At 39.3% G+C, this 26,045-nt stretch overlaps 1 protein-coding gene across 1 annotated transcript in view; it reads right to left on the bottom strand.

Moving 5' to 3' along the window:
* Nucleotides 1-9,672: 9,672 nt before the first annotated feature.
* Nucleotides 9,673-26,045, bottom strand: part of LOC126942256 (zinc finger protein 257-like) — a 28,529-nt gene continuing 12,156 nt past the window's right edge. Inside the window, exons 2-4 of the mRNA XM_050769629.1 lie at nucleotides 22,966-23,092; nucleotides 22,347-22,442; nucleotides 9,673-11,183 (exon numbers count right to left, since the gene is read on the bottom strand). Of these exons, the coding sequence (XP_050625586.1) occupies nucleotides 9,871-11,183; nucleotides 22,347-22,442; nucleotides 22,966-23,092 (1,536 nt within the window). The 3' untranslated portion in view covers nucleotides 9,673-9,870. The remainder of the gene's footprint in view (nucleotides 11,184-22,346; nucleotides 22,443-22,965; nucleotides 23,093-26,045) is intronic.

Genomic DNA, 26,045 nt, shown 5'->3' with positions numbered 1-26,045 from the left:
GCTTTTAACTGGTTTTGAGAACTAACTAGACATAAGAAAATTTATACTGGAGAAAAAACCCTCCAAACGTGAAGAATGTGGCAAAGCTTTTAACCAGTCCTCAAACCATATTGAAGGTAAAATAACATACTGGAGACAAACCCTAAAAATGTGAAAAATGTAACAAGGTCTTTAACTGGTCTTCAACTCTTACTGAACATCAGAGAATTTATACAGAAGATAAAGCCTACAAATATGAAGAATGTGACAAAGTCTTCACATATTGAATCACAATATGTGATTCAATTTTTGTTTTTACTAAAAATGAGTCTTTAAATGTTGAGTTACAGTAAGAATTAAAATCCATTAACACATAAATAATGTTATGGCTAGTGCTCAGTACAAATTAACTATTAATAAAATATTCATATGCTAAATTCCATTAATACATACTTTAACATATTTTTACATAATACACAAGTTTCTCAATCAATAAATATATATTTAATTTTTTAAATGTGGTAAATGGAATACAATTCAGCCTTAAGGTAAATCCAATAATTTGAAACAATATATATTTGGAAGACATTATGCTAGATGAATAAGCCTGACACAGAAAGACAAACACTGCATGATCTAATTTATATGTAGAATCTAATAAAGTTTAACTCAAAAAAGTAGAAAGTGAAATAATAGGGAGCAGAAGGCAGGGGTCTGAGAGGGAAATAGGGAGTTGTTAATCAAAGGGTACAATGCTTCAAATAGACAGGAAAATAGGGTTTGAGATCTATTGCACAGCAACATAACAATAATGCATTGTGTATTTATTTATTTATTTATTTTTGAGACGGAGTCTCACTGTGCTCCCAGGCTGGAGTGCAGTGGCGTGATCTCGGCTCACTGCAAGCTCCGCCTCCCGGGTTCACGCCCTTCTCCCGCCTCAGCCTCCCAAGTGGCTGAGACTACAGGCGCCCGCCACCACGCCCGGCTAGTTTTTTGTATTTTTAGTAGAGACGGGGTTTCACCATGTTAGCCAGGATAGTCTCGATCTCCTGACCTCGTGATCCACCCGCCTCGGCCTCCCAAAGTGCTGGGATTACAGGCTTGAGCCACCGCGCCCGGCCATTAATGCATTGTGTATTTCAAAATAACTAGGAGTGAATTTCAAATGTCTCACCACAAAAAGGTTATTGATATGTAATTTTATTTTATATACAGATATCAAAACATCCCTTTGTACCCTGTAATGTATAAAACCCTGATTTGCCAGTAAAAATACTATTAATACTTTTTTCAGACGGAGTCTCGCTCTGTCGTCCAGGCTGGAGTGCAGTGGCACGATCTCAGCTCACTGCAACCCCCATCTCCCAGGTTCAAGCCTCAGCCTCTTGCGCAGCTGTGACTACAGGCGTATGCCACCACGCCCAGGTAGTTTTTGCATTTTTTAGTAATGATGGAGTTTCACTATATGTTGGCCAGGCTGGTCTCAAACTCCTGACCTCAGGTGATCCACCTGCCTCAGCCTCCCAAAGTTATCAAATTACAGCGTGAGCCACCATGCCCAGCCTAATACTTTTTTTTTCAGACGGAGTCTCCCTCTGTCTGCCAGGATGGAGTGCAATGGTGCAGTATCAGCTCACTGCAACCTCCACCTCCTGGGTTGAAGCAATTCTCCCACTCAGGCTCCTGAATAGCTGGGACTACAGGATGCCACCACAGCTGGCTGGCTGGGCTAGCTAGGCGATCTATCTTATCTCAGATTGATCGATCGATTGATCGATCTATCCATCCATCCATCCATCCATCCATCCATCCATCCATCCATCCTATCTATCCGAGGGAGTTTCACTGTTGTCGCATAGGCTGGAGTGCAGTGGTGCCATCTGGCTCACTGCAAACTCCGCCTCCTGAGTTCAAGCGAATCTCCTGCTTCAGGCTCTAGAGTAGCTGGAATTACAGGTGCCTACCACTACGGCCGGCCTAAGTTTTGTCTTTTTAGTAGAGACGGGGTTTCACCACATTGGCCAGACTGCTCTCGAACTCCTGATCTCAAGTGATCTGCCCATCTCAGTCTCCCAAAGTGCAGGGATTACAGGTGTGAGCCACTGCGCCCAGCCAATACTTTTTTTTTTTTTTAAAGAGGTAAACTTTAAGAAATTGGGTCAGAGAAAAAGTGTTTCTTCATCTTAAAATTCCAGGAAACACACACGCACACACACACATATAAAAATTAAGACATATATATACATTTCCTGGAATTTTAAGAGATATATATATATCTCAAATGCCTTTCTCATTTAGTAATGTAGGAAGGTAAACTCTTATTATGAATAATCTGAACCCAAAATTCAGAAAATATCTTGATTTGAATGTTCAAAATAATGTAATACTTTAAGAAACAACAGATTCTAAAGCAACTGTATTCTCTAAATGTGTAAGTAGATGATTTCCTTCACTTGTTAGAGAAAAATATTTGAATACATATTTGTAAACTACATTTAACAAATGAACATAAATACTTGGCAGTAAGAAATGTATTAAACAAGCAGATGAAGAAACAATTTGCCTCTAACACTGACAAACCCTAGGCATTTAAGTGCTGATTTATCTAGTGTTACTGGAGTGCAAAGGAACAGAACTCAACAGGAGATCTTTCCAGAGATATTTGTAACTATGCTGTATGTGAATATATGGGAATTTGCCAGATAGTATTAAAAACATCCAACTACTATTATAGCCCCAGGCTGACTGATTAGAATAAACATGGGTTACAAACCACTGATTTGGCCACCTTCTTTTTAGCCTCAACATTGATCATGAGCTAACAGCATTAACAAGAGCTAATAAATTTCCTGTCCACTCGCTACACTCTGGGAAATTTTCTGGTACCTTTATCAGTATTAATTGCTTTAATTTTACCAATATCCTAAGATTTAAGCACTATTATCCTCACTGTACAGCTGAAGAGTTAAGCACACAGAAGTTAAACTGTGTTCAGGTCATATAGCTCATAAGTGGCAGAACTGGGATGCAAACAGGAACCACCTGATACTAAGTATCAATCTTAATCATGATGCCCAACACCCTCTCACCTAATGCTTTTTTCCGTTTCCGATATAACATTTTGGCTTTGAATCTTCCAATTTAGTAGAATCTAAAAAGAATTTAAAAATTGCTATTTATACCTTTAGATAGTATGTAGAACTTGATTTTTGGTTTAAAGTACTCATTACTAAGCCTTAAAAAAATATTTTGGTAAATGAATACTAACAATGATATTTCTCCCATGATTTAAAAGAACCACTAATTTTAAGTATATCAAATTTTTATATTAAAAGCTAGAATGAGCCTATAATTAAATATAAAATTTATGGTCTGCATATACATAATCATTTTTTGACTGGTCTACACTTTCTGAAAGTTTCAGAAACACTATTATCAGAATACTTTTTTCTATTTAATAAATATTTTTTACAGTGACTAAAATAGTTTGGAATTACTTTTTAAATAAAAATTTTTTTTGAGATGGAGTTTCACTCTTGTTGCCCAGGCTGGAGTGCAGCGATGCCGCCTCCCAGATGCAAGTGATTCTCCTGCCTTGGCCTGCCGAGTAGCTGGGATGACAGGCGCCTGCCACCACACCCAGCTAATTTTTGTATTTTTATTAGAGACAGGGTTTCACCATGTTAGCCAGGCTGGTTTCGATCTCCTGGCCTCAGGCAATCTGCCCACCTCGGCCTCCCAAAAGTGCTGGTATTACAGGTGTGAGCCACTGTGTCCGGACAATAGTTTGGAATTACTAATCAGTAACTTACCAGTGCTCAAGGAATTGGCTACAGTTAAGTGACTAAAAATCTGTAGACTAAACTTAACCTACTAAAAAAAATTATATAAAATAAGAATATGGGCCGGGCGCAGTGGCTCAGGACTGTAATCCCAGCACTTTGGGAGGCCGAGGCTGGCAGATCACAAAGTCAGGAGATCGAGACCATCCTGGCTAACACGGTGAAACCCCCTCTCTACTAAAAATACAAAAAAAAATTAGCGGGGTGTGGTGGCGGGCGCCTGTAGTCGTCCCAGCTACTCGGGAGGCTGAGGCAGGAGAATGGTGTGAACCCTGGAGGCGGAGCTTGCAGTGAGCCGAGATCGCGCCACTGCACTCCAGTCTGCCCTACAGAGCGACACTCCGTCTCAAAAACAAAAAACAAAAAACCCTAAAATAAATAAGAAGAATATGGGTCAAGCGTAGTGATTCACGCCTGTAATCCCAGCACTTTGGTAGGACGAGGTCGGCAGATCACGAGGTCAGAAGTTCGAGACCAGCCTGCCCAACATGGTAAAACCCCATCTCTACTAAAAATACAAAAATTAGCCGGGCATGGTGGTGTGCACCTGTAATTCCCAACTACTCAGGAGGCTGAGGCAGGAGAATCGCTTGAACCTGGGAGGTGGAGGGTGCAGTGAGCTGAGATCATGCCACTACACTCCAGCCTAGGCAACAGAGCGGGACTCCATATCAAAAAAAAAAAAAAAAAAGGCATGTAATTCCTCCAAATTGTTTTATCAAGATGTATTTTGCTACATCTTGATAAATTATTCCAAATTTCAAATCCACAGGTCATTGTATATTGTTTTGCCACATTCAACATTCACTTAAAAATAGAAGATTCTGCCAGGCAGGGTGGCTCATGCCTGTAATCCCAGCACTTTGGGAGGCTGAGGCGGGTGGATCACCTGAGGTCGGGAGTTTGAGACTAGCCTGGCCAACATGGCGAAACCGCATCTCTAGCAAAAATACAAAACTTGCTGGGCGTGGGGTAATCCCAGCTACCTGGGAGGCTGAGGTAGGAGAATCACTCGAACCTGGGGGGAGGAGGTCACAGTGAACCAAGAATGGGCCACTTCACTTCAGCCTGAGAGAGCAAAACTGTCTCAAAAAAAAAAAAAAAAAAAAAAGGCCGGGCGTGGTGGCTCAAGCCTATAATCTCAGCACTTTGGGAGGCCGAGACAGGCGGATCACAAGGTCAGGAGATCAAGACCATCCTGGCTAATCTGGTGAAACCCCGTCTCTACTAAAAAATACAAAAAACTAGCTGGGCGAAGTGGCGGGCGCCTGTAGTCCCAGCTAGGGAGGCTGAGGCAGGAGAATGGCGTAAACCCGGGAGGTGGAGCTTGCAGTGAGCTGAGATCTGGCCACTGCACTGCAGCCTGGGCGGCAGAGCGAGACTCCATCTCAAAAATAAATAAATAAATAAATAAATAAAATAAAAACATAAAGAAAAAATTCTGCATAGAAATATGTTGAGATATAAATATATCATACAAAATTAAATTTAAAATTGTTCATTTACCATTAACTCTAGAATCTAATTTCTAAAATATATTTTTTTTACCAATTTTATATTTGCTATGCTTTTTGTAAGAATACAACTTTTTTTAACACAGAAAAAAACAAAGCTAAGTGATGTAATCTTTTCACTTGTTAACAATGTATATCTATTCTGAAAGTTATATTGATAAGCAAATTCTTCAGTTAAAACCAATTTTTCAGTGCATTAAAGAATACCAACTTTCTCCTTAGAACCTACAAACTCCCATGTAAAATGACAACGCACGAAGACAACAATGAGAAAACTGTAGACATAACACAGTAAAAGAGGAAAGACTGTGATGCATATATACTTGGAATACACATAAGACAAAACTGAAAATCAAAAGAAGCAGAATTTTTGTATAAATTCAGTAAGTCAGCTTTGCAGCAGTCCTCTCCACATGATGAATCAACGTTATTTCTTCACCATTGGTATTTTCCATTTCCAACTTGAAGTTACAAACTCCAGCAAAAGTATTTATGACTTATTATAAAGCATGTTTTACTCAGAACTCATATTTGTTTGCTATATATGTAAAAACATCCTCATGACTTGTGAAGTCTCCCTAGTACTTACCAAAGCAAATTAGCTCACTCAATAGATTTACTTATGTCAATATGAAAAGTGAAACAATAAAGAAAATTAGGCTTATATAGGTTTCTCCAATAAAACAAAATCAAAAACTAAAATATAATACAGTAATTTTGTAATTACATCTAAAAATTATTTTGTGTGCACTCTTTAAATTTCATAAAAATCATTCTTATAATCCCCAACCAGCTCACATAATGAGTACTTCATAAACTACAAAACAAGAAAATCATGGGCTTAGCATGAGTACCAGACAAATAAAAACTGAGAATGTGCATAGGCAGATTCTGAACCATAAGCCCTAACATTTTACAGCAATGAATTCAATACAATGCAGAGTATAGATTTGCTTTCAACATTTTCAAGGTTTTTAGTTTTCTAATAAGTCACTGTATTAATTTGTTTTGTTCCAATATTGCTATCTTCTTCTGAAAATGGATACAAACTCGTACTCACACATACTTCATAATTTTCTTACACCTAAGGTTTATCTTTAGAATCATATATGTATATATTTAACTCTATGTAAATAAAAACTAAAAGCCTGTATGTGTTTGCAGGCAGAGAGAAAACATGTTCAAAGAAAAATATGTAACAAATTCTTTAAGTATTTATTCAGGACTTAGAGATGTATCAATTTTATTTATACTTCTATACAAATTTTATTATGACCATAAAAATGACCCTGTAGCGAAGAACAATTGTAAATTTTAAAATAATCAAAGTGCTTTTAATATTTTAAAACACAGTATTTCTGTTATTTTACTAATCAAATTGTAATAAAAAGGATAAATGCTAGAGGTGATGGATGTCTCATTTATCCTGATGTAATTATTATATATTATACACCTGTACCAAAAAATGCCATATATGGCATAAATATATACACACACTGTGTAACCACAAAATTAAAAAGAATAAGACAGGATAAAAACGGGGCCAGGCATGGTGGCTCACGCCTGTAATCCCAGCACTTTGGGAGGCCGAGGCGGGTGGACCACGAGGTCAGATGGAGACCATCCTGGTTAACACAGCGAAACCCTATCTCCACTAAAAATACAAAAAATTAGCTGGGTGTGGTGGCAGGTGCCTGTAGTCCCAGCTACTCAGGAGGCTAAGGCAGGAGCAAGGCGTGAACCCGGGAGGTGGAGCTTGCAGTGAGCTGAGATCGTGCCACTGCACTCCAGCCTGGGAGACAGAGCGAGACTCCCTCTCAAATAAAAAAAAGTATAAAAATGTAACCTATGTGAAAAATACGTTTTAACTTATTTGCAATCTGAAGCCACTGACAGAACCGATTACTAGACATGTTATTCCACTATGTTGCCAAATAGCTTATCGTTATATTTTACCTACACCCTCAAGTAAGGTGGGTATGTTACAGTTAGTGGAATAATAATGCTCCATTGAATGCACAAAACTTTTTTTTTTTTTTTTTTAAACAGGATCTTGCTCTTGTTGTCCAGGCTAGAGTGCAATGGCGTGATCTTGGCTCTCTGCAACCTCTGCCTCCTGGCTTCAATTGATTCTTCTGCCTCAATCTCTGAAGTAACTGGGATTACAGGCACCTACCACCATGCCCGGCTAATATCTTGTATTTTTAGTAGAGACAGGGTTTCACCATGTTGGCCAGGCTGGTCTCGAGCTCCCGATCTCAAGTGTTCTGCCTGTCTCAGCCTCCCAAAGTGTTGGGATTACAGACATGAGTGAGCCACTGCGCCCAGCCAGAATGTACAATAGTATTAATATAGTAAAAGAAAATATCTAATTAAAAATTAAGTCCACACATAATCTAAGAGTTTTTAAATGTACTGCATTTTATTAAATAAAAGTACAATCAGTAACATTATATGGTACTACTTTAACTTACATTTAACTAAAAAATGTTTTTCTCTTATAACATGAAAGAGTATTACTCTGAACAACTACCTCATAAATCACTAAGTTAACTACAAAGAGCCTCTTCACTTACATACTTATCATGCATCTTACATTTCATTGTCCTTACTCTTTTAGAGAAGAGGTGGTGTGTAATTCCCACCTAATAAAGTATCCCTCATATCTCTTATGCAGCAATAGTTGATCATATGCTTTCACAGGTGAACGCAATAGAAATGAAGAAATAGCATGAAGTAATTTCAGAGTTAACTTACATCATTATTTACTTTTAGAAAGTTTTGTAACTTACCAAAAAAGTATACTTGAATGTAATTATGACTTTTCAAAGAAATGTCTACTCATTTTAAAGTTATATAAAATTAATTTACTTACCAACTGTAGTTTTGGATTTTCTACACACAGCAGTCTGATTTAGTGTAATGTCTGAAGTGTCAGTGCCTTAGCTATTTCTACTGTTAATTCTCTGATAATTATATAAACTCAATTTGAATTAAATATTTCTTCGTATTTATTTCATCTGCAAAAGAATATTTTAGTATGAGCTCTCTGGCATTTTCTATGCTATAGTTATTGAAAAAATGTTTTCCCAAACTGATTACATTTGCTGAATTCTTCTCCGATATAAATTCCCTAACGTTGAACAAAGTTTCAGCAACTGCTTCACGGTTCTTCTCTAGTAGAAAATGTGTACAATAGGCGGGCATGGTGGCTCACGCCTGTAATCCCAGCACTTTGGGAGGCCGAGGCAGGTGGATCACGAGGTCAGGAGATTGAGACCATCCTGGCTAACACAGTGAAACCCCATTTCTACTAAAAATACAAAAAATTAGCTGGGGGTGGTGGCGGGCGGGTGGGCGCGGCACCACTAGTCCCAGCCACTTGCAAGTCTGAGGCAGGAGAATCTTGTGAACCTGGGAGGCGGAGCTTGCAGCGTGCAATGAGCTGAGATCACGCCACCACACTCCAGCCTGGGTGACAGAGCGAGACTCTGTCTTAAAAATAAAAAAAAAAAAATGTGTACAATAAAATAAGTGATACAAGTACTACAACCCTCTTTATATTTGTAATGTTTGTCTTCAGAATAAACTCTTCACTTTAAAGGCTTATATTTCTGAAAGATCGTTTGATAGTTATTGTATTTATAATATTAAGTATGAACTCTCTGATGTTGTACAATATGTGAGCAGATATTAATGACTTTCCCACATTCTTTATATTTGTACACCATTTCTCTCTCTCTTTTTTTTTTTTTTTTTGAGACGGAGTCTCGCTCTGTCGCCCAGGCTGGAGTGCAGTGGCCGGATCTCGGCTCACTGCAAGCTCCGCCTCCCAGGTTTACGCCATTCTCCTGCCTCAGCCTCCCGAGTAGCTGGGACTACAGGCGCCCGCCACCTCGCCCGGCTAGTTTTTTGTATTTTTTAGTAGAGACGGGGTTTCACTGGGTTAGCCAGGATGGTCTCGATCTCCTGACCTCGTGATCCGCCCGTCTCGGCCTCCCAAAGTGCTGGGATTACAGGCTTGAGCCACCGCGCCTGGCCTGTACACCATTTCTCAACTATAAATGCTTTCCTGTGCAATAAGTTGTGAACACTGGTTAAAAGTTATATTCTTCATACTTGGAGTTTTCTCCAGTATAAATTATTTTACCCGCAATCAAGTGTGAAAACCATTTAAAAGCTCTTTCACATTCTTTGTATTTCTAGAGTTTTGCAAGAGTATAATCTTTTTTTTTCTTTTTTTAATGTTTAGAAAAGTTTGAGGTGTTATTAAAAGCACTGTGACATTCAGGATTGTAGAGTTTTGCTCCAGTATGAAACATCTTATATCTGTTAATAATTGAGGACTTGTTAAGGGCTTTGTGACATTCTTCACACTTTAGGATTTCTTTCTAGTATAAATTATGTGTTGAGAACTTGTAAAGGCTTTGTCACATTCTTCTTATTTCTAGGCTTTATCTTCCATATGAGTTCTCATGAATTCTTTTGTACTTAGTAAATGTTGAGGATTTGTTAAATCCAGGCCACATTCTTCACATTTGTACGGTTTCTCTACTATGAATTCCCTTATGTTTAATAAGGATCGAGGAATGGTTACAAGCTTTGCCACATTCTTCACTTCGTTGGGGTTCTTGAGCATGAATTCTCTTATGTACAGTAAGGTTTGATAAACGATTAAAAGGTTTACCACATTCTTCACATTTGTAGGGTTTCTCTCCAGTATGAATTATCTTATGTTGAGCAAGGTGTGAAGACCGGTTAAAGGTTTTGCCACACTCATCACACTTGTAGGGTTTCTCTCTAATATGAATTATCTTATGTGGAATAAGGTATGAAGACTGGTTAAAAGTTTTGCCACACTGTTCACATGTGTAGGGTTTCTCTCTATTATGAATCATCTTATGTTGAATAAGGTGTGAAGACCGGTTAAAAGCTTTTCCACACTCTTCATGTTTGTAGGGTTTCTCTCCAATATGACTCATCTTATGTCCAGTAAGGGCTGAGGACCGGTTAAAGGCTTGGCCACACTCTTCACATTTGTAGGGTTTCTCTCTAGTATGAATTATCTTATGTTGAGTAAGGGTAGTAAGAGCTGAAGACCAGTTAAAGGCTTTGCAACATTCATCACATTTGTAGGGCTTCTCTCTAGTATGAATTCTCTTATGTTCAGTAAGGTGTGAAGACCAGTTAAAGGCTTTGCCACATTCTTCACATTTGTAGGGTTTTTCTCTAGTATGAATTATCTTATGTCGAGTAAGGTGTGAAAACCTGTTAAAGGCTTTGCCACACTCTTCACATTTGTGGGGTTTCTCTCCAGTATGAATCCTCTTATGTCGAGAAAGGGCTGAGGACCGGTTAAAAGCATTGCCACACTCTTCACATTTGTAGGGCTTCTCTCCAGTATGAATTATCTTATGTTTAGTAAGGGCCGAGGACTTGTTAAAGGCTTTGCCACATTCTTCACATTTGTGGGAATTCTCTCTAGTATGAATTCTCTTATGTTGAGTTAGTTGTGAAAGCATGCAAAATGATTTACCACATTCTTTACATTTGCAAGTTTTCTTTTCAGTATGTCTTATCTTATGTCTATCTACATTTGAAAATTTATAAAAGACTTTCTCATATTCATCACATTGATATATTTTCCTCTGGGTTGTTGTCAGACATTGGTTAAGTCTATTACAATCTCCTTTGCACACCTTACACTCATCCACACTTTTACAGCCTAATCTTAATTGTAAATTATCACGTCCACATTTATCATATCTCCTCAGTATGACTTTTTGGAAAAAATCTTTAATGTCTCGCTCTGGCCAAAGGTCTTCAGCAATATGAGAACACATAACTAAAAGAAATTAAAACAACAAATTACTCCACTTACTGGACTCAGGTAAATATTTTTTACAAATCTAACCTATAAAACTATATAAACTATATAACCAAGATGGCATAGCAAAATAACACAGCCTCTAATTTATTCAAAAACATATAAAATGTAACAAAAACATACTGACCAAAACACATTTTTGGAAAATTTATAAATAAATGTGTGAAGTGCCCCAGGTGAAAACAATGAAAAAAGCAACATGAAGAAAAAGAAAAGTCTGTTACATTAACCCAACACAGAACTTCCTTCTCCCCAGTATAACATAGTGTTCTTAGAAGTAAATTGCCAACTCCTTGTTTCTATTTAAAAGACAAGAAAAATACTGGCACATACATTTTTATGTCTGGCTTTTAGGGGTCTTTCAAGACCCTGGTTTCAGTCTCTCATTAAATAAAATGCTGAAAAAAATAGTATACTTTGGAATGACAATTTGAGACTGCTGAGACCAAAGGTAAATGTCACACCAGCAGAGAGACTGCAGTACCACAGAAAGGGATCAAGTGTAGCAAGTGATAAATGCAAATAAACTTTTAAAACTAGAAAATAAAACATTTCAGATAAGACACATTGTAAGAATATGTTTGAAAGGCTCCCAGGATGACTAGCCGTGACAACTGGTTTCAGACTGTGCCAGGATAAAGCTACATTGTAAAGATTGTGACAGGTGGCTTTTTTTTTTCTTAAATGTCCAAGTCTCAATCAAAGATTACAATGTATACAAAATATTAGGGCAACATGGCCCCTTCAAAAAAATCATGAAATTTTCAGAAAGCAATCATTATAAAAGTATTTTAAAAACAGGAATTGTGGAGGTAAAAAACACAAAAAGAGATAATAACCAATTCTAAAGAAAAAATAGTATAAAAATAAAGAAGTTCCACAAACTAAAACACACATCTATAAGAACAATTTAAAATGTCACAGATAAGAAAGAATCTAAAGAGCTGCAAGATGAAAGTGATGTGTCATTTGTAAGCATAGTTACACAATAAAGTTTTTCAGAAGAAAATTTTACACGCCAGAAGAAAACTGTGTGATATTGTCAAAGCCCTGAAGAAAAGTAGCTGTCAAGTGAGAATAATCACCAGCAAAAATGTCCTACCAAACAATAATAAAGATCTTCCAAAATAACCAAATCCTGAGACAGTATATTGGCACTATAGATGGCCTATTTATCAAAGATGCCGAAAAAAGTTTCTTCCACTCAAAATAACATGATGCAAGAACACACAATCATATAAAAATACGTAAGTTCCTGGGAAACATACATACACAAAAATAGAATTCCTTAGCATTCTCATAAGGAGACAGAAAACTTTTATTATTCTCTAAAATTAGAAAAATAAAAGCACAGAAAGTATTGTAAATATCTGTTAATAAATACACAACTTAAAAAGATATAATCAGCAATATCAATAACAAAGTTGAGGGCAGATGTAATGATGAAAAATTTTTGTATATAACTGAAGTTCATTTTTCACCAGATTAAATATATACTGTTTTATCTTTTAGAGGTTTTATGTAATCCCCAAAGTATCACAAAGAAAATATCTGTGTAGACACCCAAAAGAAAATAAGAAAGAAGTGAAATTTTATCAATATTAAAATGAAATAGACACAAAGGAAGACAGAAAATGAGGGATAAAGATACAAGAATCAAATAAAATAAAATAACAGGAGCCTTTGTCTTTCAGAAAATTACTTACATATATGTATAATTAACTTTCTAATCAAGAGACATAGTTTCAATAGCCTTTCTACAAGAGTCAGTTTAGAACTAATAATAATAAAGCCTGAAAGTGGCAAGATTGAAGTAGGCATTTTATCCAGATATTAACCAAATGAGAGCAGAAAAGTTCAAATTAGTATTACATGAGCTACATCTTGAGTCAAAAACTCATATTATATAAAATATATATGAAGTCAAAACTCCAAAAAGACAAAGAAGGGCATTTTAAGCAATAATAGATTTATTCACTGGGAACCTATGAAAAATTTGTACATATGTGCACGTGTGTGTACGTGTGTATCTCACATTAGGGTTCCAAATATGTAAGGTAAATATTGACATAATTGAAAAAACACATAAAAAGCAATGTAATTATAGCAGGATATTTTGATACCTCACATTCTCTGATAATAATAATAAAAGAGAGTATTAGTAAAGAAACAGCAGGCCGGGCGCGGTGGCTCAAGCCTGTAATCCCAGCACTTTGGGAGGCCGAGACAGGCGGATCACGAGGTCAGGAGATCGAGACCATCCTGGCTAACACCGTGAAACCCCATCTCTACTAAAAAATACAAAAAACTAGCCGGGTGTGGTGGCGGGCGCCTGTAGTCCCAGCTACTCGGGGAGGCTGAGGCAGGAGAATGGCGTGAACCCGGGAGGCGGAGCTTGCAGTGAGCTGAGATCTGGCCACCGCACTCCAGCCTGGGTGACAGAGCAAGACTCGGTCTCAAAAAAAAAAAAAAAAAAAAAAACAGCAGACTTGAGGGCAGTATAAAACAAGTATTTCTAACAGTTATAGAGAACACTTCTCAACATTAGGAAAAACACCCTTTGCAATAGCTCATACAACATTCTTTTTGATAGACCACCTGTTAGCTCAAAAAAATAAATCTTAACAAATGTTTTAAAATTAAAATTTTGAGGCCGGGTGCGGTGGCTCACGCCTGTAATCCCAGCACTTTGGGAGGCCGAGGCGGGCGGATCACAAGGTCAGGAGATCGAGACCACGGTGAAACCCCGTTTCTACTAAAAATACAAAAAATTAGCCGGGCGCGGTGGCGGGCGCCTGTAGTCCCAGCTACTCAGGAGGCTGAGGCAGGAGAATGGCGTGAATCTGGGAGGCGGAGCTTGCAGTGAGCCGAGATTGCGCCACTGCACTCCAGCCTGGGCGACAGAGCGAGACTCTGTCTCAAGAAAAAAAAAAAAAAAAAAAAAAATTAAAATTTTGAGCTGGGCGCGGTGGCTTACACCTGTAATCCAAAAACTTTGGGAGGCCGAGGCAGGTAGATCACCTAAGGTCAGGAGTTCAAGACCAGCCTGGCCAACATGAAAATACAAAATTAGCCAGGTATAGTGGTGCATGCCTGTGATCCCAGCTACTTGGGAGGCTGAGGCAGGAGAATCGCTTGGACCCAGGAGGCGGAAGTAGTTGCAGTGAGCGGAGACCACAGCTGCTGCACTCTAGCCAGGGCAACAGAGCAGGACTCTGTCTCAAAAAATAAAAATAAAAATAACTAACTAACTAAATAAATAAATACCTGGCATGGCACGGTGGCTCATGCCTGTAATCCCAGCACTTTGGGAGGTTGAGGTGGGTGGATCACGAGGTCAGGAGATCCAGACTATCCTGGCTAGACAGTGAAACTCCATCTCTAAAAATGCAAAAAATTAGCCGGGCGTGGTGGCAGGTGCCTGTAATCCCAGCTACTGGGGAGGCTGAGGCAGGAGAATGGCATGAACCCAGGAGGCAGAGCTTGCAGTGAGCCAAGATTGTACCACTGCACTCCAGCCTGGGCGACAAAGCGAGACTCTGTCTCAAAACAAAAACAAAAACAAAACAAAACAAAACAAAAAAAACACCTAAAACTTTGAGTTTATGCCTATAGTCTCAGCACTTTGGGAGACCAAGGCGGGTGGATCAACTGAGGTGGGGAGTTTGAGACCAGCCTGGCCAATATGGTGAAACCCTGTCTCTACTAAAAATACAAAAATTAGCTGGGCCTGGTGGCAAGCACCTATAATCCCTCAGATACTCAGGAGGTTAAGGCACAAGAATTGCTTGAACCCAGGAGGCAGGGGTTCCAGCCTGGGCAACAGAGATTGTCTCAAAAAAAAACAAAACAAAACAATAAAAACACCCTAAAATTTATGGATTACTTTCCATGAACAAAATGGAATAAGAATATAAAACAATGGGAAAAAATTGAAAAATTCACAAATATATAGAAATTAAACAATACACTCAAGCATGCTCTTGTTCAAAGGTTAAAATAATTAATATTGTAAAGATGTTTATACTATTTAATGTAATCTACAGATTTAATGCAATGTTTCTCAAATTTCTCATTGCATTTTTGAAAAAAATAGCAACAGCAAATGCCGAGTGCTATCGCAAGAGACAACAAAGGACCCAACAATCTTCCAAAAAAAAAAAAATGTTGGAGGCATTATAATTTCTAATTTCAAAACAGATTACAAAGCTACAGAATTAAAGCAATTTGGTATGAGTATCAAGCTGAAAACAAGACAAATCAAATAGAATGCAACACATAAACTTTCATATATATGGTCATATAGTCATTTGCTTACCCATAATTGTAGCATTGTTACTGAAAGCCAATAGGTAAAAACAATGCTAGTTTCTGTCACCAAATTATTCAATACATATAATTTGAAATGTAAAAATATTGGAATACTCAGTTTCCAAAAAGCAGAAAATATTCTAACAACTACACAGATAAATCTTGATGACATTTTGCAAAGTGACATGAGCCAGCCACAAACAGACAGAGATTGTATGAGATATATAAAGAAATTGCACCACGAGGAACAGAAAACAGAATGGTGTTTGAAAAGTGCCACAATACAGGAAAAATTGGTAGTTGTATGATGTGTAGAGATTTAGTTCTGCAAGACGAAAACACTTCAGCAATATGAATATTTGACAATATTTTATTATAAATTGTTGTGCTTTTGACAAGTAAAAATGAACAATAATAGCTAGAAATTTAGGTTTTTTTTTTTTTTTTTTTTTTTTTTGGAGACGGAGTTTCGCTCTTGTCGCCCAGCTGAAGTGCAATGGCACCATGTTGACTCACTGCAACCTCCGCCTTCTGAGTTCAAGCGATTCCCCCTGCCTCAGCTTCACGAGTAACCGGGATTACAGGTGCCCAACACCATGCACGGCTAATGTTTTTGTATTTTTGGTAAAGATGGGGTTTTGTCACCTTGGCCAGGCTAGTCTCAAACTGCTGACCTCAGGTGATCCACCTGCCTCGGCCTCCCCAAGTGCTGGGATTACAGGCGTGAACCACCGTGCCCAGCTGATAGTTTTTAAATTATCTTCATGCTGGGCGCAGTGGTTCACGCCTGTAATTCCAGCACTTTGGGCGGCCGAGGTGGGTGGATCACGAGGTGAGGAGATAGAGACCATCTTGGCTAAAATGGTGAAACCCTGTCTCTACTAAAAATACAAAAAATTAGCCAGGTGTGGTGGCGGGCACCTGTAGTCCCAGCTACTCTGGAGGCTGAGACAGGAGAATAGCGTGAACCCGGGAAGCAGAGCTTACAGTGAAGCCAAGATCGCACCACTGCACTCCAGCCTGGGCAACAGAGCTATACTCTGTCTCAAAACAAAAAGCAAACAAACAAAAAACCCAAATCTGTTGATGATGCAATGAAAATGAAACCCATGTTGATTGCTGGTGAAACTCAGGAATGTAGCCATTATTTAAAAAGGTTATAAATGTACCTCAAATAATTAAAAATAAAATTATAGAATACAGCAATCTCATTTATGAATCTGTATCTATAACATGCAACACAGGACCTGGAAGACAAATTTGAACAATCATGTTTATTGTATTAGTATTCACAAAAGTCAAAAGGCTGAAGAAACCCAAATGTCTTTTAATCTGGAAACACGTTGAAAAATATAATACATAAATACAATGAAATATTATTTGGCGTTATAAAATCTTGTCATATTTGAAGATTAACTGAGAATATTGTGTTCCCTGAAATAAGCCAGTAACAAAATAATGAATACTATATAATTCCATAATACGAGATATTTTAAGTAGTCACACTCATAAAAACAGAAAGTGAAATGGTGTTTGTCAATGGTTGGAGAGGGTAAAATGGGTTGTTTTTACTTAATGGGTATTGAGTTTTAGTTTTACAAGATGGAAAATTTCTATAAGTCTCTTGTATAACAATGTGAATGTACTTAACATGCCTGAAATATATGCCATTTTTTTGGAAACAGGGTTTTGTCACCCAAGCTGGAATGCAGCGGTACAACTATGGCTCACTGCAGCCTCAAACTCCCAGGTTCAAATAATACTCCCCCCTAGCTCCCAAATAGCTAGGGCCACAGGTGCACACTACCATGGCTGGCTATTAAATTTTTTTTTTTTTTGCAGAGAGGGGGTCTTTATATGTTGCTCAGGCTGGTCTCAATATTTTGGGCTCAAGTAATCCTTCTGACTTGGCCTCCCAAAATCCTGCTATTATTGATGTGAGCCACCACCTTCCTAGGACTGAAATGTACACATAAATAGACTAAAGATGGTAAATTTTAGGCCAGGCGGGGTGACTCACACCTATAATCCCAGCACATTGGGAGGCCGGGGCAGGCAGATCACTTGAGGCCAGGAGTTCAAGATCAGCCTGGCCAACATGGTGAAACCGCATCTCTTCTAAAAATACAAAAATTATCTGGGTGTGGTTGCCTATGGCTATAATCCCAGCTACTCAGGAGGCTGAGGCAGGAGAATTGCTTGAATGCGGGAGGCGAAGATTGCAGGGAGGCAAAGGTTACAATGAGCCGACATTATGCCACTGCAGTCCAGTCTAGGTAGCAGAGCAAGATTCCATCTCAAAAAAAGACGGTAAATTTTATGTTATCTGTTTTTTCAACAATAAATGTTTTAGGAGAAAAACTAAAAAAAATACAGAATTATAAATCCTTTCAAAAATTAACTTCAAAAAAATGACGAAAAAGAAAGAATATTAAAAAAAGAATACCGGCCGGGCGCGGTGGCTCAAGCCTGTAATCCCAGCACTTTGGGAGGCCGAGACGGGCGGATCACGAGGTCAGGAGATCGAGACCATCCTGGCTAACACGGTGAAACCCCGTCTCTACTAAAAAATACAAAAAAACTAGCCGGGCGAGGTGGCGGGCGCCTGTAGTCCCAACTACTCGGGAGGCTGAGGCAGGAGAATGGCGTGAACCCGGGAGGCGGAGCTTGCAGTGAGCTGAGATCCGGCCACTGCACTCCAGCCTGGGCGGCAGAGCGAGACTCCGTCTCAAAAAAAAAAAAAAAAGAATACCTTCAAATCACAAAAGTTTTTAACACAAAAAAATATATATTCACTAAACACATGGTGAAAATAAGACTATTTCCATGACTACTCACTTAGACAAAACCACTAAAAATCAGCTAAAAAATATATACATAAGCGATAACCAAAATTGGGGTATAGATAAAAACACACACCTATATAATCTGATCATGACAGACATATGAATGGATGAATGGTTTATCTTTTTTTTTTTCCTTGAGGATTCTTGCTCTGTCACCCAAGCCAGAGTGCAATGGCACGATCTTGGCTCACTGAAACCTCTGCCTACTGGGTTCAAGCAATTCTCCTGCCTCACCCTCCCGAGTAGCTGGGATTACAGATACAGGTGCACGCCACCATGCCCGGCTAATTTTTTGTATTTTTAGTAGAGACGGGGTTTCACCAAATTGGTCAGGCTGGTCTCAAACTCCTGACCTCAGGTAATCCACCCGCCTCGGCCTCCCAAAGTGCTAAGATTAAAGCTGTGAGCCACTGCGCTCAGCCTGGATGGTTTATCTCTTATATTGACTTAAAGTGTACAAACAGAATTGCAAATTGTCTAAAATTATAGTACGTAAGTAAAACAAAAAACTCACAATGAACTGATGTTAAGAAACCTACACTGAAAAAAACACAAACATGGAACTGCAAAACAATAATAAAATGTTTACTCATATAATCTGGTATGCAACATTGATGTACCATTAAAAAAAAATTGTCGAGATAGCTACAATATTTGACAGTAACTGTGTACTTACTGAAGGCAGGTATTTTGAATCACTGACAGGCACTATGTGGCAGTAAAATTTTAGAGAAAATGCAGTATAATCATAAATAGAAGATTCTAATGACAAACATTTAATAAATAAGCATTTAAAATAAACTAGAGATCATGTTTATGTTTTAATTGTATGTTATTCTTTCACAAAATGAAACTGCTGTAATCCAAGTTTAGAAGCAAGGAATAGCCTTACATTGCTAAATTATATGTACGTAATTTAATATATATTATATATTTTATATACATATAATATATATAGCAGATTATAGTTAGAGTCTCTGTTATATAAAACAAATATTTAGACATAAATTGTTATTATTTAGATATAGGCTAGAGAAAGTGGGTGAAAAGCTTATAATTCCTGTTTGCCTGCAGCAAACTTAAATTTATAAGTAACTATATTAGTAAATATGGAGTGCCTACTAATTATCTAATTTACTTCAAACATAACATGTAAATTCTACTTTATTGTTCCTAATGTCTGAATCTAAAATTACAGGCAAATTTGAAACAGAAAATAGAAATTAAAAACTTGTAGAAAGGGTGACATTAGTAAGATGGAAAAATAAAAGGTGTCCTATTTGTCTATTCAACCACAGCAAGAAAATTTGTTGGCCATCCCTGACAAAAATACCTTTATGAGAGAACCAGTCCTCATGGCTTGAACCTGTAATAACAGCTACATGGTATGTTAAGGTTGGAGAATTGCTTCAGGGTAGGATTTCAAAACCAGTCTGGGTTATGTAGCAAGACCCTATCTCCAAAATAAGTGCCTTTAAGAGATCTTTAAGGTCCAGGGATGAAGTTGTGAAATTCTGCTAAGCCAAAGATTGAAGAGTGTTCTCTTCAGAAGGTAGGCTGTCATTCCAGTGGCAAACTACAGGATCCCTGGTCTTGGCTACAGTACAGGAAATGGCCAACCCACCTTGGTCCCACTGAGAATTCGAATTTACTCTAATTACTTCAAAATCCTTTCAGCCACAGTCTGGGAGAGATTCTTTACTTTCACAGGCCTGGAGGAAGACACCCGTTTATAGCCATGGGGGCCCCAGGCCTGCAGACCCTGGCTTTTAATGTGGTGCCTTTAGCAGTTCAAAGTTTCAGTTCCAGCTTCCTGGGCCACAGTTTATGGCCAGTTCTCTTTACCTAGAAAGCAACACAGTGACCCGAGGAAATCCTCTGTGGTACTCAGCAAAAGCCATACTCATTTACATCCCGATTTAAGGTACATTATATACAGACCCAACTACAAAAACCTGCCCTAGTGTCTGCCCTACAGAGCAAAATTTTGAAGTATATCCAGTCTGTCCAAAAATAATTGGGAATTACAACTACCTGAGCCCCTTGTAACAAGCCGACTAAAGGTGGATGCTAGTGCAGACCCAGCAATCTTGTGACCAAGCTACAACCCCTCTCCATCACAAACCCAGTGGGAATCCCATCACCCTGGGGGCCCAATGGAAGATCTTTACCTCCTGAAACCAGTTTATAGCAACTTCAAGAGGTGTTTGCTTCTTCAAATTCACAGACACCAAATGCAAAATTATATTGTGCAGCTTGTCAATGCTTCCATTTTAACATAGCACTGAAGTATGTGGCAGAATAATTAGTCAAAACAATTTTCTAAAAGTCATTGAAACTGAAGACAAATAAGTAAAAATTTGCTGTTTGTAGATTACATGATCTTATATATAGAAAACCATAAGCAGTGCATTAAAACCTAAGTTAATAAACTCAGTAAATTCACAAAATATAAAATTAACATACAAGTTATGGTCCCATACACTTAAGACAAACTATCTGATAAAATAGACAAAAAAAAATCTTATTTACAATAGCATTAAAATAATAAATTTCTGGCTGGGCACGGTGGCTCACACCTGTAATCCCAGCTGTTTGGGAGGCCAAGGAGGGTGGATCATCTGAGGTCAGGAGTTCAAGACTAGCCTGACCAACATGGTGGAACCTCATCTTTACTAAAAATACAAAAATTAGCTGGGCATGGTGGCAGGTGCCTGTAATCCCAGCTGCTTGAAAGGCTGAGGCAGGAGAATTGCTAGAACCCAGGAGGTGGAGTTAGCAGTGAGCTGCGACCACGTCATTGCACTCTATTCTGGGCAAGAAGAGTGAAACTACATCTCAAAAACATAAATAAATAAATTTATCTCTGAGAACAAAGACCAAGGAAATAAAAATTCTTGGCACTGAAAGATATAAGATAGCTAGGAAAAGAAATAGAGAAGACACAGATAAATTTAAAAATGTTTTATGACTCTGACTTGAAAGAATATAGATTCAATAAATACAGATTCAATAAGCTCCCTATAAAAATTCCAGTGGCAAGTTTTTTTCACAGTAATGGAAAATACAAGACTAAAGTTTACATGAAACTACAATAAACTTTGAATAGACAAAGCAATCTGAAGGAAAAAAAATAAAGCAGAACGACATCATATTTTATCATTCCAAACTCTCAATATACTAAAAAGATGGAATGTGCAGAAAAATTAAAAATTCAATGGAAAAGAAACCACTACTCCATTCATTTCAGACATGATGCAAAAAGAGAACTTAAAAAATAGCTTAACAGTTTTTAAAAATTATGCAGATATTTGTGTGTCCCTAAAAACAATGAAAAAGGAGTCAGATTGTACAGTCTCTTATATGCCATGAGGACTTTGGCTCTCACTGTAAACTTGAAGAAAAATGACTGAAAGTAGAATCTTTAGAGAATTTATTTATTTATTTATTTTATTTATTTATTTTGTTTTTTTTTTGAGACGGAGTCTCGGTCTGTCGCCCAGGCTGGAGTGCAGTGGCTGGATCTCAGCTCACTGCAAGCTCCGCCTCCCGGGTTCACGCCATTCTCCTGCCTCAGCCTCCCGAGTAGCTGGGACTACAGGCGCCCGCCGCCTCGCCCGGCTAGTTTTTTTTTTGTATTTTTTAGTAGAGACGGGGTTTCACTGGGTTAGCCAGGATGGTCTCGATCTCCTGACCTCGTGATCCGCCGGTCTCGGCCTCCCAAAGTGCTGGGATTACAGGCTTGAGCCACCGCGCCCGGCCAGAGAATTTAAAAGCATAAGACAGAAAATGCCCCTATGTGAGAACAAAGAAAAAAAAACAAAAACAAGCCTCAGACTTCCAGAAACTATACCCTTTGGAACACAGCTTCCCAAATGACATTTTAAGGACTTGCTTTCTTTCTCCTTGACCTTTGGATCTCTCATCTGTGTCATCTGTTGTATTGGCTTTCACTCTCACCTACCTGGGGTTTTGGCTACCATCTCATGTCTCTTCATATTCCAGGGCTCTTTTCCTTGCTTCAGACAGGTGACTAGGTCTGGCTTAGAGACAGCAATACCTGTTTTATTAAAAATAAGTAACATGCATCTTGCTCATATTCTCCAATTACCAACTTAGTAATGTGCTCAGTAAAGAGGATGTAATACAATATTCTAATACATTTATCCCAAAATACTAATTTACAAAAATTAAAAAAAATATATTTAGAAAACACTGTATATTTGTAGGTTCTTAATTCACTACCCAGTAGTACTGAATTAAAAAATTGGTGCTAGCAATTAGATTTTAAGGTGTGGGCGATAGTATTTTACACCACTAAATTTCTGGAATTACCACTAATCTAGAATGAGGGATACAGATCAGCTCAGCAATGTGGAAAGTTCAGCTCAAGATGAAACATCTTGAAATTTCTTTTTCCTACACTGACAAATCCTTATGATTTTCTTGAAAACAGGGGTTTGAAACTCATTTATGCAAAGCATAATTATCAAAAATGACCAAATTACCAAATAATTCTACAAAAAAACCAAAAATGAAGTATTTGGGGTACATTAGGAATTGAGTATTGAAGTTATTCTCACCCAGGAAGACCAGGTTTCTGTAGTTCTCTAACATCACATCCCTATATAAATTCTGCTGTGCAGTGTCCAGGCATTGCCACTCCTCCAGAGAGAATTCTACAGTCACATCCCTAAATGTCAGTGGTCCCTGAAAAACACACAAACAAGATACACATGTATTTACCAAGTGGTCATGGACAGAATTTTAAATTTCACTCAAGGTATAATTACAGAGTAGAGAGAACAGGTTCTGACTTATAGGAGTGACTGAAATTATCCAAGAAAATAATTTTTAACACAGAAATATTCCCTATTCTCTGACTCTAAAGACACACCCCCACACACATTTACCAAATGGCCACAGGCAGAATTTTTAATGTGACTCAGGGTCAAATGAGAGAGTAGAGAACTGGTTCTGACTTATAGAAGTGACTAAAATTATCTAATAAAATAATTTTCAACATAGAAATATTCTCTAATATATTCTTTTTACTTTTCTATTTTTATTATACTTTAAGTTCTAGGGTGCATGTGCACAACGTGCAGGTTTGTTACATATGTATACATGTGCCATTCACATTAGGTATATCTCCTAATGCTATCCCTCCCCTCTCCCTCAACGCCACTACAGGCCCCTTTGTGTGACGTTCCCCACCCCGTGTCCGAGTGTCCTCATTGTTCAATTCCCACCTACGAGTGAGAACATGTGGTGTTTGGTTTTCTGTCCTTGCGATAGTGTGCTCAGAATGACGGTTTCCAGTTTCATCCATGTCCCTGTAAAGGACATGAACTCATCCTTTTTTTATGGCTGCATAATATTCTATGGTGCATATGTGCCACATTTTCTTAATTCAGTCTATCATTGATGGACATCTGAGTTGGTTCCAAGTCTGTGCTATTGTGAATAGTGCCACAGTAAACATACGTATGCATGTGTCTTTACAGCAGCAGCATGATTTATAATCCTTTGGGCATATTCCCAGTAATAGGATGGCTGGGTCAAATGTATTTCTAGTTCTAGATCCTTGAGGAATCGCCTCACTGTCTTCCACAATGGTTGAACTAGTTTACAGTCCTAACAACAGTATAAATGTGTTCCTATTTCTCCACATCTTCTCCAGCACCTATTGTTTCCTTACTTATAACTACCTGATAGAGGTTCCAAGATGGCTGAATAGGAACAGCTCCAGTCTACAGCTCCCAGCATGAGCGACATAGAAGATGGGTGATTTCTGCATTTCCAGCTGAGGAACTGGGTTCATCTCACTGGGGCTTGTCAGACAGTGGGTGCAGTACACGGAGTGTGAGCTAAAGCAGGATGGGGTATTGTCTCACCCAGGAAGTGCAAGGAGTGGGGGAATTCCCTTTCCTAGCCATGGGAAGCTGTGACAGACAGTACCTGGAAAATTGGGACATTCCCACCCTAATACTGCGCATTTCCAACAGTCTTAGCAAAGGGAGATTATATCCCACGCCTGGCTCAGAGGGTCCCATGCCCACAGAGCCTCACTCACTGCTAGCACAGCAGTCTGAGATCCAACTGCAAGGCAGCAGTGAGGCTGGGGGAGGGGCGTCCACCATTGCTGAGGCTTGAGTAGGTAAACAAAGCAGCCAGGAAGCTCGAACTTGGTGGATCCCACCACAGCTCAAGGAGGCCTGCCTGCCTCTATAGACTCCACCTCTGGGGAGAGGGCATAGCTGAACAAAAGGTAGCAGAAACTTCTTCAGACTTAAACATCCCTGTCTGACAGCTTTGAAGAGAGTAGTGGTTCTCCAAGCATGGAGTTTGAGATCTGAGAATGAATAGATTGCCTCCCCTGACCCCTGAGTAGCCTAATTGTCACACTTTGAGAGGTGACAATGTGTTAGCAGCCCTCATTCTCAGCGCCTCCTCGGCCTCGGCATCCACTCTGGTGGTGCTTGAGGAGTCCTTCAGCCCGCCAGGGCACTATGGGAGCCCCTCTCTGGGCTGGCTGAGGTGGAAGCTGCCTCCCTCTGCTTGCGGGCAGGTGTGGAAGGAGAGGTGCAGGCAGGAACCAGGGCTGTGGGCCACGCTCTTGGGCCAGTGCAAGTTCCTGCAGGGGTGGACAGGGGCAGGGACTCTGGCTCAGCGGCCCGCACATGGAGCAGCCAGGCAGGGCCACCCGCCCAGGACAGTGAGGGGCTTAGCACCAGGGCCAGCAGCTGCGGAGGTTGCGCAGGGTCCCCCAGCAGTGCTGGTCTCCCAGCCTGCCGGTGCTGCACTTAAATTCTTAGCTGCCTCCCCACTAGGCAGGGCTCAGGACCTGCAGCCCACCATGTCTGAGCTCCCCTGCCTGCAGTGGGCTCCAGCTCAGAGCCTCCTGGATGGGCACTGCCCCCTGCTCCATGGTGCCCGGTCCCATCCAGAGCCCAAGGGCTGAGTGCAGGCACAGCTCGGGACTGGCGGGCAGCTCCACCTGCAGCCCCAGTGCAGGATCCACTAAGTGAAGCCAGGGGACTTGGAGAACTTTTATATCTAGCTGGAGGATTGTATGTGCACCAATCAGCACTCTGTATCTAGCTAATCCGGTGGGGACTTCGAGAACTTTTATGTCTAGCTAGAGGATGGTAAATATGCTGTAGCTCAGGGTTTGTAAATACACCAATCAGTACTCTATGTCTAAATCAAGCTTTGTAAATACACCAATTGGTACTCTGTATCTAGCTAACTCTGTGTCTAGCTAACCTAGTGGGAACTTGGAGAACTTTGTCTAGCCTCTGTGTCTAGCTCAAGGATTGTAAACGCACCAGTCAGCTCTCTGTAAAATGGACTAATCAGCTCTCTATAAAATGGACCAATCAGCAGGATGTGGGTGGGGTCAGGTAAGGGAATAAAAGCAGGCTGCCTGTGCCAGCAGTGGCAACCTGCTGGGGTCCCTTCCACACTGTGGAAGCTTTGTTCTTTCGCTCTTTGCAATAAATCTTGCTGCTGCTCACTCTTTGGGTCCACGCTGCCTTTATGAGCTGTAACACCGCGAAGGTCTGCAGCTTCACTCCTGAAACCAACAAGACCATGAACCCACTGGGAAGAACAAACAACTCCAGACGTGCTGCCTTTAAGAGCTGTAACACTCACCACG

This window comes from Macaca thibetana, chromosome 19 (genome assembly GCF_024542745.1).
Source record: "Macaca thibetana thibetana isolate TM-01 chromosome 19, ASM2454274v1, whole genome shotgun sequence".
NCBI lineage: Eukaryota > Metazoa > Chordata > Mammalia > Primates > Cercopithecidae > Macaca > Macaca thibetana.
Note: the sequence above shows the minus strand (reverse complement) of the source record. Positions and strands in the feature narration are given on the sequence as shown.